This window comes from Hyaena hyaena, unplaced genomic scaffold (genome assembly GCF_003009895.1).
Source record: "Hyaena hyaena isolate Hyena2069 unplaced genomic scaffold, ASM300989v1 scaffold_304, whole genome shotgun sequence".
Classification (NCBI taxonomy): domain Eukaryota; kingdom Metazoa; phylum Chordata; class Mammalia; order Carnivora; family Hyaenidae; genus Hyaena; species Hyaena hyaena.
In genome coordinates, this window is record NW_024080937.1 from 1,568,558 (window position 1) to 1,584,058 (window position 15,501).

Here is a 15,501-nt window from a genome sequence, read left to right on the forward strand (position 1 = left end):
TAGTTGAAATTTGAATAACTTAAATTGAGAAGAGTGGATGTATGCATTTCAGGACTTCTTATTTTGACTAGATAGTGCAGAATGAACCCCATATTCATTTCTGACAGAACATGGCTTTCTCACAAGAACAAGTGAGCGCCATGTAAATTGTGAAGTATAGAGAGGCAGGAAGGTGAGGGAAGTGACAGTGATCTTAAGACTGTCAAGAACTATAGCATTTTCCTTTTCCCAAAAATATTTTTGAGGAGAAAACTAGAGCATTTGCTGTTCCTTTGTGAGAATGATTTGGAATGCTCATTGGAGCAAAAAGGCCATTTATGAACTGACTCCGGCTTTTCTTTGGTCTGTCATACACCATTGTGTTTATTTGAGAATCTGAGATTTACAGTGAGTGAATATTAACAGAGAACAAAACCTCTAGTCATTGCAATTTGCATTTGCCAGTGTGGGTTTTTCTTTTATCTGGTGAACTTAAATTATTTCTTTTCCAGAAAACAAAATATAATTTTAGCTTTCTCGCTCATGCTTTTCTATTGGAAGCTTGCTACTGTAATCTTTAAGCCATTCTACCTTCCTCACAAACTTACATTTTTCTTGTTTATAATTAATGTTTTATTATATGGTAATTTTTTTTAAATATTACCTATAAAATGAATATGTAATTATAATAAATGGAGACACTGAACTATTGTTAGCATGCTCCTAGGTTTGATATTATCAGTGTATTTTTTCATGTTTTCAGTTTTATTCTATTAAGGCTAGAAATTGGACTCCTTTTTTAAATTATATGATTGCAGTTTATGAGTAAGAATCAACTGGTTAAGTAAGTGTGAGGAGACGTTTAGAAGTGAGAAAGGAAATTATCCTGGTGCTGATGAAGAAATTTGCAAAGAAAGATATTCAAGAAAAACAAAGATCTATATTTAAATTTTAGCTGTCACTTAGTGTCTTTCAAGAGAAGTAAGTGTACCCTTAAGTTTATTTTCCATTTTCTAATGAGGAAGAGCATACAACTCCCTTGATCAAGTTATTGACAAGATGGTATGGTGCAAGGTACCTAAACCAATGCTATGAATAAAGTGGTATAAATCAGGTGCTTGAATGGAATAGTGACACAAAGTAGTTCTACTTCTGCCTAATAAGGCAGCGCCACCTACTGCACACAAGCTTTATTTTGTGTTTGAGATTCTTTAGTAGAAGCTCATCTCTAGGACTTAAGCACAGAACAAAATCATTTTGCCCTTTGTTATCTTTTAAGATAGAAATCTACATCAATTTATTGTCAATTTATTATGTGTCTTCCTTGTGTATGTATGTATGTATCAGTCTAAACATTCATATCGAGAATAATAAGAGGGTGGGAGAGAATGGGAGATAAAGAATGTAAATATGAAAAAAAGATAAGAATAAGGAACATCCCTTTTTAATGTCTGCTGATATGTCTTTTATTCTTAAAAAAAGGCTGATGCACATTCACATGCCCTTTTACATGTACTAATGACATAAAAATCACTATTAGACAATGCTTGTTTAAAATGAACTGTTGTTCATTTTTCAACCAAGGCTGCTCACAGGTGACTCCTTCATTAAATAATTACAGATTTAATAGGCCTTCATTGGATTCTCCATCTCTACTGGTTTTTTTTTTTTTTACATTCCTATCATAACACTTAATTCTACAATATATTTTAATAATAACTCATAATGTTCCTAATGCATTTTGCATTATAGCATCACATAAGTGTTTACATTAAATATTAACAAGAGCACATCTTTTTATTAAGTGGGGGTCATTAGTTATTCTTTCAACCATTTTGGTTTATTTCATCTAGTTTATTACAACACAGCATGAAATAAGTGACAGTGGATATGGTGCAATGGTAATTATGATTCTTTTTATCATTCCTTATAACTCTTCCAAAGTCTTAACTGGTTACTGACTGCTTATATCATTCACGACAAAGTTTAGACTTTTGTGCTAAGAAGATCATAGCATTTCAGATCCTGATTTATAATGAATTTTTCTGCATGCATACACTTCTATTAGATATCATTGTCATGCCTCCACCAGAAGCCTACTAGAACTGATCCAAGAATTCAGCCAAGTTGCAGAGTACAAAATCAACGTACAGAAATCGGTTGCATTTTTATACACCAATGATGAAGCAACTGAAAGAGAAATCAAGAAACTGATCCCATTCACAATTGCACAAAAAACCATAAAATACCTCGGAATAAACCTAACCAAGGATACAAGAGATCTGTATGATGAAAACTATAGACACCTTATGAAGGAAATTGAAGAAGACACAAAGAAATGGAAAAACATTCCATGCTCATGGATAGGAAGAATAAATATAGTTAAGATGTCATTACTACCTAAAGCACTCTACACATTCAATGCAATTCCAATCAAAATTGCGCCAGCATACTTCTCAAAACTAGAACAAACTATCCAAAAATTTGTATGGAACCACAAAAGACCCTGAATAGCCAAAGTAATACTGAAAAATAAAACCAAAACGGGAGGGATCACCATCCCAGACTTCAGCCTCTACTACAAAGCTGTCATCATCAAGACGGTATGGTATTGGCACAAAAACAGACACATAGACCAATGGAACAGAATTGAGAACTCAGAAGTGGGCCCAAAAGTCTACAGCCAACTGATCTTTGACAAAGCAGGAAAGAATATCCAATGGAAAAAAGACAGCCTTTTTAACAGATGGTGTTGGGAGAACTGGACAGCAACATGCAGAAGAATGAAACTAGATCATTTTCTCACACCATGCACAAAAATCAACTCAAAATGGATCAAGGACCTGAACGTGAGACAGGAAACTATCAACACCCTAGAGGAGAAAGCAGGAAACAACCTCCTTGACCTCCACCGCAGCAACTTCTTACTTGACACATCCCCAAAAGCAAGGGAATCGAGAGCAAAAATAAACTGTTGGGACCTCATCAAGATTAAAAGCTTCTGCACAGCCAAGGAAACAACCCAGAAAATTAATAGGCAACCAACGGAATGGGAAAGGATAGTTGCAAATGACATATCAGATAAAGGGTTGATATCCAGAATCTATAAGGAACTCACCAAACTCCACGCCCGAAAAACAAACAACCCAGTGAAGAAATGGGCAGAAGACTTGAACAGACACTTCTCCAAAGAGGACATCCAGATGGCCAACAGACACATGAAACGATGCTCAGCATCCCTCCTCATCAGGGAAATACAAATCAAAACCACACTGAGATACCACCTCACACCAGTCAGAGTGGCTAAAATGAGCAAATCAGAGAACTCTAGATGCTGGCAAGGATGTGGAGAAACGGGCACCCTCCTACACTGTTGGTGGGAATGTAAACTGGTACAGCCCCTCTGGAAAACAGTGTGGAGGTTCCTCAGGAAACTAACAATAGAACTCCCCTAGGACCCAGCAATAGCACTGCTAGGAATTTCCCCAAGGGATACAGAAATGCTGAGGCATAGGAGCACATGGACCCCAATGTTCATAGCAGCACTCTCCACAATAGCTAAAACATGGAAAGAGCCTAAGTGTCCATCAACAGATGAATGGATCAAGAAGATGTGGTTTGTCTATACCATGGAATACTACAAGGCAATGAGAATGAAATCTGGCCATGTGTAGCAACATGGATGGACCTTGAGGGTGTTATGCTGAGTGAAATAAGTCAGGCAGAGAAGGACAAATATCATATGTTTGCACGTATAGGAGGATTAGGAGGAACTTAACTGAGGAACAAGGGGGAGAAGAAGGGCGGAAATGGTGGGGGAAAGGGAGAGAGGCAAACCATGAGAGACTCTTGAATGCTGACAAAAACTGAGGACTGATGGATGTGGGGGGGAGGGGGGATGGGCATGGAGGAGGGCACTTTGGGGATGAGCACTGAGTGTTATGTGGAAACTAATTTGACAATAAACTATTTGTAAAAAAAAAAAAAAGATATCATTGTCATGCTAGTATTAACTTATGTATATGTTAATGGAATGTCAAACAGTTTGGAATATATAGTATTTGACATTTATCAGGACCTTGATATCTAAATAAACTAAAATATAATAAAACTTATTTCTATATCATGTGCCAATGTCATAATTATATAATCGAAACATGTTTGGTACCTAGACGTACAAAAAGCACAGATGGTTTCAGTGTTGTATCCTGATTTGAAGAAAACCTATTTGAATTGTCAAAAACTTGATTTTTTCATTTTTGTCTCTATCTGTAAAAACTTTTGTCACATTTATTTTAACTGTACTCATTCAATTAAAACCGATTAAATACCTGCTACATGTTAGATTCTATGCTAGGCTCAGTGATTAAAATATAAATTTCTTACTGTCAGTGAGCTCCCTTTCTTTTAGGGCAAACAGTGAGTGGATAGTTCTAGAACATTAAAAACAAGGAACTGTGGGCATAAAAGGAAGTAATCTCCACCAATACTTCAGTAAATCCATACTTCCTGGAAGACAAAAATCCTAAATTAAGTCTGCAGAGACGATAAAGTATTTGCCAGGAAGACAGGTAGAGGGAGTGTGCTCCAGGACTGGAGATAGGATTTACAAACACACTGAAATGAAAGAGCATGGAGGTTTGGGAAGATACACAGTGTTCAGTTCACCTGGGACTCGAGACTGTGAGTGAGGATGTTCTAAGAGGTGAGACTGGACAAGTAGGCAGAGATCAGATAGTGGAGGGTCTTTTATGCTTTAGGACTTTATTCTGAATGCTTTAATGTTTTTAAAATGTTTAAAGTAGGGCAGTGAGGGAGCGAGTGATGAGATGGAATTCAAACTGATTCGAAAGTCCCCTCCAGGGACACTGTTGAGAAAGGGTTCAAATAGGGTGTGACCAGAGGGAGAGGGAGGCGACTGATCCAGTGAAGATTGAGAAATGATGAAGGCAGAGGGCAAGGGGTAAGTGAATGTCTGGTGGGTTATTACACTGGTAGAACTAATTCAATGTCCCAACAAATGTGAAAACTATAGAAGAAGAAGTCCAGGAAAACTTGCTTCCAGCCTAGAAAGAGTCTGGTGGCCCCATCCACTAGAATCCAGGCAGTACAGACTGGAGGTGAGCAGTGTGGAGAGGAGTTCTACTGTAAAGTCATTCAATGTACCCAGCAGAGAGATCCAACATGTGGCTGGTTACTGACATCTGGAATTCAGAAGAGAGATTTGTGTCAGAGCTCTTCTAATCATTGTGAATCCTTAATGATATGTGCAAATTGACTGAAGAATAATAAATTGGTTCCATCTTCCAAGACCTTCACTTATCCTGCTGTTCTTACATCCCCATCTTCCCCACAGAGGACTGGTACGAACAGTTGTATCCCCTCATCCTTACCCTGAAGGACTGCATGGGAGAAGTGGTGAACCGAGCCAAGCAGTCCTTGACATTCGTGCTCCTTCAGGAACTTGCATACAGCTTGCCTCAGTGCTTGATGCTGACTCTGAGAAGGGACATTGTCTTCAGCCAAGCGGTAGGTGCCTCTTTTCGTTGTGAGCACAGTGCCGTGCTGGGTGGCTAAATATTATCCTTGGTGACAGTAGAGGTCTTCTTTTAGTAGTTTCATTTTTAAAGGGATTCTTTACTTAAATGTTTGGTATGAGGTTTTCTTGTTCATAGTAAATATGAACCGAATGGAAACAGCTTATGAGATCTTAAGTATTTATTTCTGCAAAGAGATGGCCAAGACTCTGCAATGTACATTCTGTTTCATGGTGCAGAGAGTCCGTGAAGAACAGGCTGCCCATCCTGTCATGGTATTGTGCTCTGGGGTCTCCACACAGTACAGGGTGGAAAGAAAGGGGCGGCTGCCTTCCACAGCAGGTGACAGCTGGGACTGGCACAAGGGATCTGTTTGCAGCCTCTCATTTATACAGCTCCCTGAGGAATCCCAGGACAAGGCCTCATAATGATCTCTTTTTTGTTTTGTTTGCTTATAAATTCAGTTTGCAGGGCAGTAATGCTTAAAGAAGGGTTTGACAGGACCACCTCTTTGCCCACCCCCAGCCCTATCTCATGACACCAAGGCTGGTCTCCATCACAGTGGCTGTCCTAGGGGCCGTTCTTCTCCCTTCCGCCTCCACACCTACACCTGAGTTTTATAGATATACATATGGAGGAAAGGAGACAGAAGCCTCTCTTTCTAAACATTCCAGGCAAAGGAAATATCTTAACCCAACTGTCTGTGTATCCCACTATTACATGGATGTTTCACATACTTGAAAAATTTTAATTAAATCTGTGATGCCTCAAAAATCTTAAATATTTTTCAATTAAAGTTTGCTGACCCCAGTCAATTTATTCATTGACTTTTTTTTTTTTTTAGCTTGCTGGATTAGTTTGCGGTTTTATCATCAAACTACATACAAGTTTGCATGACCCTGGCTTCCTACAGCAGCTCCACACAGTGGGGTTGATAGTGCAATATGAAGGACTGCTAAGTACATATAGTGAGTATTGCTTTGGCACATGCTAAAATCGTATTCTTATTCATAAGGATAGTTGATCCATAGATTCTATGGTTAAACTTAAAAATGAGAAATAAACCTTTATGACATCAGGCCTCACAGAAATAATGTAACTTTCAGCTCTGTGCATTCATTCACTTTGTAACTGTACTCTTATTCTCATTATGTTTTGAAATTGGAATTATAGATTATTTCGTAGTGGAGTCCTGAGCACCCATCTGGCTTTTTTAATATAAAAGGCTCTTTGCCAACAGAGTTTCAATGACTGGATTTTTAAAGTCCCAACTCTCGAATGTCTGGAGCTGCACTATTCAATACATAGCCTGGTGGGGCTATTGAGCACTTGAAACGTGTCTAGTCCAAATCAATATGTACTAGACATGCACATCAGATTTCCAAGACTAGTAAAAACTAGTTTTATATTAATAAGTAATAATTTTATATTGATTCATAACTAAAAGATATTTGGGGTATATTGGGTTAGAGTAAAATCTATAATTAATATTAATTTCACCTTTGTAAATTTTATTCTTTTAAAAACGTGACCAGCAGGAAATTTAAAATTATATATGTAGCCTGCATTATATTTGTATTGGATAGTGTTGATCTGGCATCTAACTTATTTCCTCCTTATTAGGCTTTCTTTGTTAGTGTGCTGAGAAATAAAACTAGCGTGAGCCTGGGTCAGTGGTCTACAATTCAGCCATCTCTATTATTTCTAGAAAATCAAATTTCATTCCTTCCAATGGAAAGAGATCTGCATGATACTTTGTTTTGTAAAGGAGTTAAAACTTCTCTACAGCCTTCCAGCAAATGTACACATTCTTCTTTCCCTCAAAGGGTACTTGGACTGTTGGAGTCCACTGAAATGGTATTTATTTCACTGGTGAAATCCTTCAGCCTCTGAGGAAAAGTGTTTAGAATATATTCACTGCACTCAGAAACTCATTCACTAAAAGGCTAGAACAAATCTTAGCAGGGAGGTGTAGTACCAAATGACACTTTCTTCAATAGTATATTTGTAACAGTACTCCTTCTCCCTTGTGTAGGTGATGAAATCGGAATGCTAGAGGACATGGCTGTTGGCATTTCAGATTTGAAGAAAGTTGCATTTAAAATAATTGAAGCCAAGTCCAATGATGTCTTGCCAGTTATCACAGGAAGGCGGTAAGTGGTACCCATTTCCTTGAGACCAAGCTTTGGTAGATATTTGTCTTAACTCCTGACAAAGGAGCCAAAGAGAATTAAGGTTTGGCTTGGAAAATTTTCTTCTGTTCTTTTTTTACCCTTTTTTGTGTGAAATACATTAGGTGATACAACGGGAGAAGATTTTGAAAAACTCCCAGAAGTCTCATGAATGTTTATAAATTGTCCGGTGGTGAGGTGATCCTGGTAGTGTTCCCCATGAAATATGAGGAATTCAAAAGAATAGCAGGCATCAGAAGATCATTTTTCACTTTATTAGTGTCTATTCCAGAGCTCTGGATGTTTTTACTTTTGCTGGAGTCATTTGGTTAATAGTGTCGTAATTCCTGAAATGACTTTATATTAAATTCTATTAAAAGCAGCAACATTTTAGAAAGGATCTATTTCTGTGTCAGGGGCATATACCACTATTTTTCTTAATTATTTTTGACAATTCACTCACAGACTCAAATTTCCGAGAATGGTTTTAAATAAATAGCTTTGAAGGTCAGTGTATGACGGACAAAATAGAAATAATTAAGAAAAATGATGATGTGTAGAATAGACCTCCAACAGAAAAATTACATCCTTTGGTAAATCATTTCAGTCAGAAGTCCACCAGATTGTAACCATTTGGGAATTAGTTCTTTTAAATGCTGCATGAGGATATTTGAAATTTGCAACATACTTAGATCACAATGAAAAATATGAATGTACTAAAGAGAAGGCCCTTTTCATACTGCAGAGAGATGGAGAGGAAAGTAAGTAGAAAAGTTCAAACTAAACTTGCTTTCTTGGGGTACCTGGGCGGCTCAGTCGGTTAAGCACCTGACTCTTGATCTGAGCTCAGGTCATGATCTCATGGTTTCTAAGTTCAAACCCTACATCAAGCTCTGCACTCATGGTGTGGAACCTGCTTGAGAGTCTACCTCTCCTTCTGTCTGCCCCTCCTCACTTGTGTGTGCTCTCTTTTTCTCTCTCAAAATAAGTAAACATAAAAAAATATTTAACTAACCTTGCTTTCTTGTCTATAGCCAACATATCATAGTTATTTTAAACTTTGTATGAAGGATGCTCAGAGACACATGATTGAATGAAAGGTGACTATTTCTTATACATAAAGAAAAAATACCCTCATAAAACTAAATATTTCATCTGTGAACTCATGCTTAATTTTCCATGCATTGGAAGAAAAAAAATCATTCATACACACACCTGGAAAATAATACCACTCTATATTACCATGGAGATTATTATCAAAAGTGGAAAACTAATACTTTGATCACAATTAATACAGAAAACTTACCAGGCCATTTGGTGTTGGCAGAGTGTAGAGGCTTTTTCCGAGGGAGTGTACAGGCTGTACCTAAATTCTAAGGTTATGAAACAGATGCCAGTGGAACTTTTAGAATAGCAAAGTGAGCACCTTGGCAAATCCTCTCTCCCAACAGCAACACTCCAGTTGGACAGAACTGTCCAGAACAACCATCTTGAGACTAAGGAAATAAATGTGTACACAAACTCACAAGTACTTATTGATGAAAAACTAGTGGACATTGGTTAAGACCGTCGGTGTCTGTTGGCTCTCTTGCCTGGAGTCGCTCCCATCTGAGCCAGCGGGGCAGCTGGGTCAGCACAGTTCCGCTGCAGTGACGCATCCTGAGAAGACCCGCGGTTTCACTACCAGCGGGGGCTGACTTGATTTAGGCTGGAGAGCAGGAAAAAGCACACCTGAAAACTTGTTGGGCACAGCAGTGCTGCTGATAACAATGTCATTCACAATGGCACCCAAAAAAATAATAATAATTACATTGGACCAAATTTAACAAAGTACCCTAAAAATTGTACACAGAACACACAAAATCGTGCTTAGAGAAATTCATAAGAACCAACAAACAGAAAAGACAGTCCGTGTTCTCAGATTAGGATATTCAGTATTGTTTAGATGGCAGTTCTCCACGAATTGATCTATAGATTCAGTTCAATTGCTGTCTAAATCCCTGTAGTCTTTGTGCAGGAATTGGCAAGCTAAACCTAAAATTTGTATGGAAATGCAAAGGACCCAGAATTCCAAAAACGATTTTATAGAAGAAGGACAAAAGAAGACATATTTTCTGATTTCAAAACTTAGTATGAAACCATAGTAATCAAGACTCTGTGGTACTGGAGAGGCGCCTGGATGACTCAGTCAGTTAAGCGTCCGACTTCGGCTCAGGTCAGACCTCAGGGTTCCTGGGTTTGAGCCCTGCATCAGGCTCTATGCTGACAGCTCAGAACCTGGAACCTGTTTCAGATTCTGTGTCTCCTTCTCTCTCTCTCTGCCCCTCCCCCACTCATGCTGTATCTCTTTCTGTCTCAAAAATAAATAAACTATAAAAAATAAATAAAACCACACGTAGATACCACTTCACTCACAGTAGAAATCATCATAATCAAAAAGTCAGATAATGACAAGTATTCCCGAGTATGTCGGAAACCTGGAATGCTCATACATTGCTGGTGGGCATATAAAGTGGTGCTGCCACTTTGGAAACAGTTTGGCAGTTTCTTAAAAAATTAAAACTAAAATTACTGTATGACTCTTAGGTATATACCCAAGAGACAATGAAAGCATGTGTCCACACAACAGCTAATGCATAAATGTTGATGGCAGCATTTTTCACAATAGTCCAAATCGTGAAGTAATCCAAGTATCCATTAGTTTGTGAGTAGATAGACAAAATGTGGTATATCTATACAATAGAATGCTGTTCTAAAAAGGAGTAAAAAGGAACAAACTACTGATACATGCTACGACATAGTGACTTCAAAGTCATTATGCTAAGTGAAAAATTCTAGACACAAAAGACTATATATTACATGTCTCTGTTTATATAAAATATGGAGAAAAGTAAAATCTGCAGAGATAGGAAATCGATCAGTGATTTCCTGGGGCTGGCAGGGGGATTGGGGTTTGAATGCACACTGTCATGAGGGATTTGTTTAAGGTGATGGAAATGTTCCAAAACTGGATTATAGTCAGGACTGCACAACTCTATAAATTTGCTTAAACTCTGAATTCTGCACTTAAAATGCATGAGTATGTCAGTTGTATTTGAATCAAGCTGACAAAAAGTTATTATAAAATATTATATAATGTTTTTCCTTCAGTGCACCTTTACACATGGACTTCTTATATACTTCATATATATATATATATTTCTTATATTCTTGAAAGACTTGAAATAAATAAACATCAGCCCTCTGTTAGTCAGGCTATTGTAAAGGGCACTGAGAGCAATTTTAAAAAGAAAATGTAGCCATTCATCTGAGGCCAGTGCTAACATCCCTGCTTGCCAGATTGATGTCCTGGTTCTCTGGTTTGAAGCTCAGGTAAGAAACAAGTCTCAGAGTCAATCATCCAGAATATGTGTCAGTATTGTTATACTAGAAAACTAAATATATTCTCACAAAGAGACTCACTAATTAATTGTCCTATGCTTCTTTTCCCAACACATGTATTATGATCCCAACACTATATATGGTTCCAGAAACACATGGAATTTCATAAATTCTGAGTAAAATTCTGTATTTTAATACTCAATTCACACTGCATCAGAAGATGTCAAGTTTGAAAATATATAAGCGGCTATTCTCGTTGACCGTATTCTGTGAATCCTCATTTAAGTTTTCAACACCAAACAGTAGGAGTAATTTTTAATGGAGATTTCCAATGAAAAACCACTCCTGTGACATGCTAATGTTCCAAAAATGATCAGGAACCCCCAAAGGTTACATCTTAAATAATGAAACTATTACATTTCAGTCAAACCATCATAAAGAGGGAGGTTCATCAATAATAATAATCAAACCGTGCTAAGAAATGCCTTAAATGATTGGGCTTATTAGTTTCACTATATTGAAAAATCCATCATTAAATTACTTTCCTTATTCTTGAGACTGGCTGAGTTTTAAAAATAATTAAATAAAGAAAATAAATATTGAGTCTCTTATGCCCATGGCCCTGGTGTACAAATGAACTAAACATTCTTCCTTTCCTAAAGGATCTCAAAGTAATGGATAAAAATTTTTTAAAAATGTAAATAATTCTTTATACCAAGTAATTTAATAGCAAAGTGAATGAAGTGATTATTGAATGAATTAGTAACAGAAAATAAGCAAATAGCAGCCAAAAAGCTAAATCAGCTCTATGTTCCAACTGCTTTATTATTTCTTTCCAATAAAACTGAATGAAATAAACAACACTCCTCTTTGTCCTCTGCTTGCTTTAGTGAACATTACGTGGTAGAGGTGAAGCTTCCAGCGAGAATGTTTGAGGCCCTGCCCCTGCAGATTAAAGAAGGGCAATTGCTTCATGTGTATCCAGTACTTTTTAATGTTGGAATCAATGAACAACAAACTCTTGCTGAGAGGTAAGCTTCAGGTGTAAGACTGGTCCTCCATGTGTTCTTTTTCATTGTATGCTGAGCATTTCCATCTGCTCCTGTCCACAAAACACAAAACTCAGAAAGACTCATGGGAAACAGTCTCCCTTTTTATCATGACCAGGTTATTCGAGATAGCAAGGAGAAATATTCATATTTAAGGATCCCTGGCCCACATCAAATTTAAATGTGGCAAAGAAATGAGGAAAATATTGATGCCAATACCAAATTCTTTACAGGGATTAACTGTCTTCTTGTTTCTAAGTTTAGTGTGTATCCAGTTTTAGAAGTGTTTACATTTGGGGGGCTGGGGTGCCTGGGTAGCTCAAGTCAGCTGAGCGTCTGACTTCAGCTCAGGTCATGATCTCATGGCTTGTGAGTTCGAGCCCTGTGTTGGGCTCTGTGCTGACAGCTTGGAGCCTGAAGCCTGCGTCACATTCTGCGTCTCCCTCTCTCTCTGCCCCTCCTCTGCTCATGCTCTGGCTCTCTCCCCTTCAAAAAAGTTTTTACTTTTGGGGTGCCTGGGTGGCTCAGTTGGTTAGACGACTGACTCTTGATTCAGATAGGTCACGATCTCGCAGTTTGTGCATTTGAGCCCTTCGTCCCGCTCCTGCACTGACAGTGCAGAGTCTGCTAGAGATTCTCTCTCTCCGTCTCTTTCTTTGCCCCCATCCTCCTTGCACTCTCTGTCTCTCCAATTAAATAAATAATTTTTTAAAGAAGTTTTTATGTTCGTATGTATTTCAACAATGTAAACTCAGCTAACTTTGTCAAACTTTTCTGGACCTAAAACACAGTCTGTTATTCCCTTTTGTTTTGTTTACTAAAATAGCTGTTATTGGGCAAGCTTAGCACATCTTTTCATAATAACTTGCCTAGTCAAACAACAGATGATTGTACATAGTGCCAAGAGTTAGGGTCAAAAACATTTTTGTGAGAAAACAGAGGAGTTACTTTTGCATCTTACATGGTTCACATGTAGAGATTATTGAAAATGTGGGTGAGGGTTAAAGTTCACAGAACACATTTTTTAAAGATTTTAGAGAAAGAAGTCACCATCCTGGCTGGAGAAGTTCCCCTACAGGCAAAACTTTTGGAGAATTTGATGGTCTTCCATATTTAAAATGCCTTCTTATCCATAATTCACTCTCCAAATGGCTCCTTCCCCCATAGGTATCAGTTTAAAAGTGCCTAGCATATTCTTGGCCATGACTTGATAAGTATGTGTTACACCTTTACCAATGTCTTTTACTAAATTAAAAATGCCACTGCATTTACAGTCCTCCTGAATTTCAGTGATGCTCAAGGTGCCAGTTTTTATCTATTATTTTCCAATGATTTTTCCTTCTCCCTCTTATCCAAAAGATATTTCCTGAACAGCATAGGTTTTCATAATTCTCACTTGTCAGTTACAAAATTAGGTGGCAGCTTTGTATTTCATGTTTAATTTCCAACTGTGCAGAAGCCATTAATCTTTTTTCTTATAGTATGCATAAATCAGAATATAATTGTATTCACTGTGTTGTACAAGTTTACTTTGATAATTGAACACTTTTGCAAATCAGTACCTGAAGTCAGATTATATTCCAGTCATTGGTATATATGTACCTCACAGCAAGTTCAGTGGTTGAGATGAATGATATTTATGAATGTAAATTACACAATGTAAGGGAGGGGGAACAAAACAGTACTCTAAATTAATTGTCTCTTCTTTGGTACACTAAACTACAGAGTGTTCGGGGTTTGAATTAATAAGTTTCAACCTGTGAGCATCATCTAGAGAGATATGGAAGTCACCATGTACAGACTTTCAAAGAATAGTTAGCACTGTATTTTCAAGCCCTCTACATTAGGTTAATTTACATCATTTATGTCACTGTGACTATTTTAGTTGTTAGTCACTTTATTATAAAAAGTCCCTTCTAGGGGCACCTGAGTGGCTCAGCTGGTTAAGCATCTGACTTCGGCTCAGGTCATGATTTCATGGTTCATGAATTCAAGCCCCATATAGGGCTCCGTGCTAACAGCTCAGAGCCTGAAGCCTGCTTTGGATTCAGGATGTTTGGATTCATCATCTCCCTCTCTCTCTGCCCTCTCCCACTTGTGCTCTGTCTCTTTCTCTCTCTCAAAAATAAACATCAAAAAATAGAAAGACCCTTTCCTTTTTTCTCTCTTATCGATCTTGCATATGTTATGTGTATGTGTGGTGCACCTGTGTGTGATACACTACACACATAACTTTTTTTTTCATATCTGGAAGCTGTAAAGACACATAAGAGTTGAAAAGGAGATAAATGGCAAAGTACAGAAAAACTTGAAGAGCTTGAAGAGAAGCAGGAAGGCTGACACTTAGACATCATGCAATTACTGATTTCAGTAAATTACTCCCTCTCTGTTCTCTGAGCCTTATTTCTCTGAATCTGAATTTTGAGCTTTACCAGGCAACATCTGCAAGTTAGGTATGCTATATAATACAGGTGCAATATTTATTTACCCATTGCCAACATGTATGTTATGTGTATCCATTAAATAAGTATTAAATAAGTATTAAATTCATTAAATAAGTATTAAAATGGGGCAGCTGGGTGGCTCAGTCGGGTAAGCGTCCAACTTCGGCTCAGGTCATGATCTCACGGTTGGTGGGTTCAAGTCCCTCATCAGGCTCTGTGCTGACAGCTAGCTCAGAGCCTGGAGCCTGTTTCAGATTCTGTACCTGTCTCTCTCTCTTACCATCCCCTGGTCACGCTGTCTCTCTCTCTCTCTCTCTCAGAAATAAATAAAACGTTAAAATTTTTAAATAATAAATACTAATTATTCTAGGCTATCACAACAAAATCATTCAGACTGGGCAGCTTACACAACAGAAATGTATATGTCATCATTCCAGAGGCTGAGAATTCCAAGGTCAAGGTTCTAGCCAACTTGGTTTCTGGTAATAGCTCTCTCTGACTTTCTCTCTGTGTGCTCACTTGGTCTCTTATTTCTGTGCACATAGAGAGACAGTGAGCTCTCAAGTGTCTCTGTGCACAAGGACACACTAATCCTATCAGATTAAGGCTCCCGCCTCATTTAACTTTAATTACTTCCTTAGAATCTCCATTTCTAAACACAGCTACTGGGGCTTGGGAGCTTCAAAATATGATTTTGGGGGGAGGACATAAACATTTAGTCCACAACAATAGTATTACTCCAGCAAGGGTGATATTTTTTTTAATACCAGTTGATTATAATTCATGAAAAAAGTTAAAAGAGTGTATTTCAAAGTTTAAGAGAAATCCTCCTGTAGGTTTTCCTTCATCTATACTCGCATTCTCCAAGTTTAACTCAGCATAGATATTGAACATTACCTTGTACTAGGCACTACTCTGCCAAGCTAAGGGACACAGGGAG

At 37.8% G+C, this 15,501-nt stretch overlaps 1 protein-coding gene across 2 annotated transcripts in view; it reads left to right on the forward strand.

The window, feature by feature from the left end:
• The window catches only part of INPP4B (inositol polyphosphate-4-phosphatase type II B), a 367,571-nt gene that overhangs the window by 276,729 nt on the left and 75,341 nt on the right, over positions 1-15,501 (forward strand). For both annotated transcript variants that reach the window (XM_039248219.1, XM_039248218.1), the window contains exons 15-18: positions 5,336-5,508; positions 6,361-6,484; positions 7,552-7,669; positions 11,959-12,099. In XM_039248219.1, the coding sequence (XP_039104150.1) occupies positions 5,336-5,508; positions 6,361-6,484; positions 7,552-7,669; positions 11,959-12,099 (556 nt within the window). The remainder of the gene's footprint in view (positions 1-5,335; positions 5,509-6,360; positions 6,485-7,551; positions 7,670-11,958; positions 12,100-15,501) is intronic.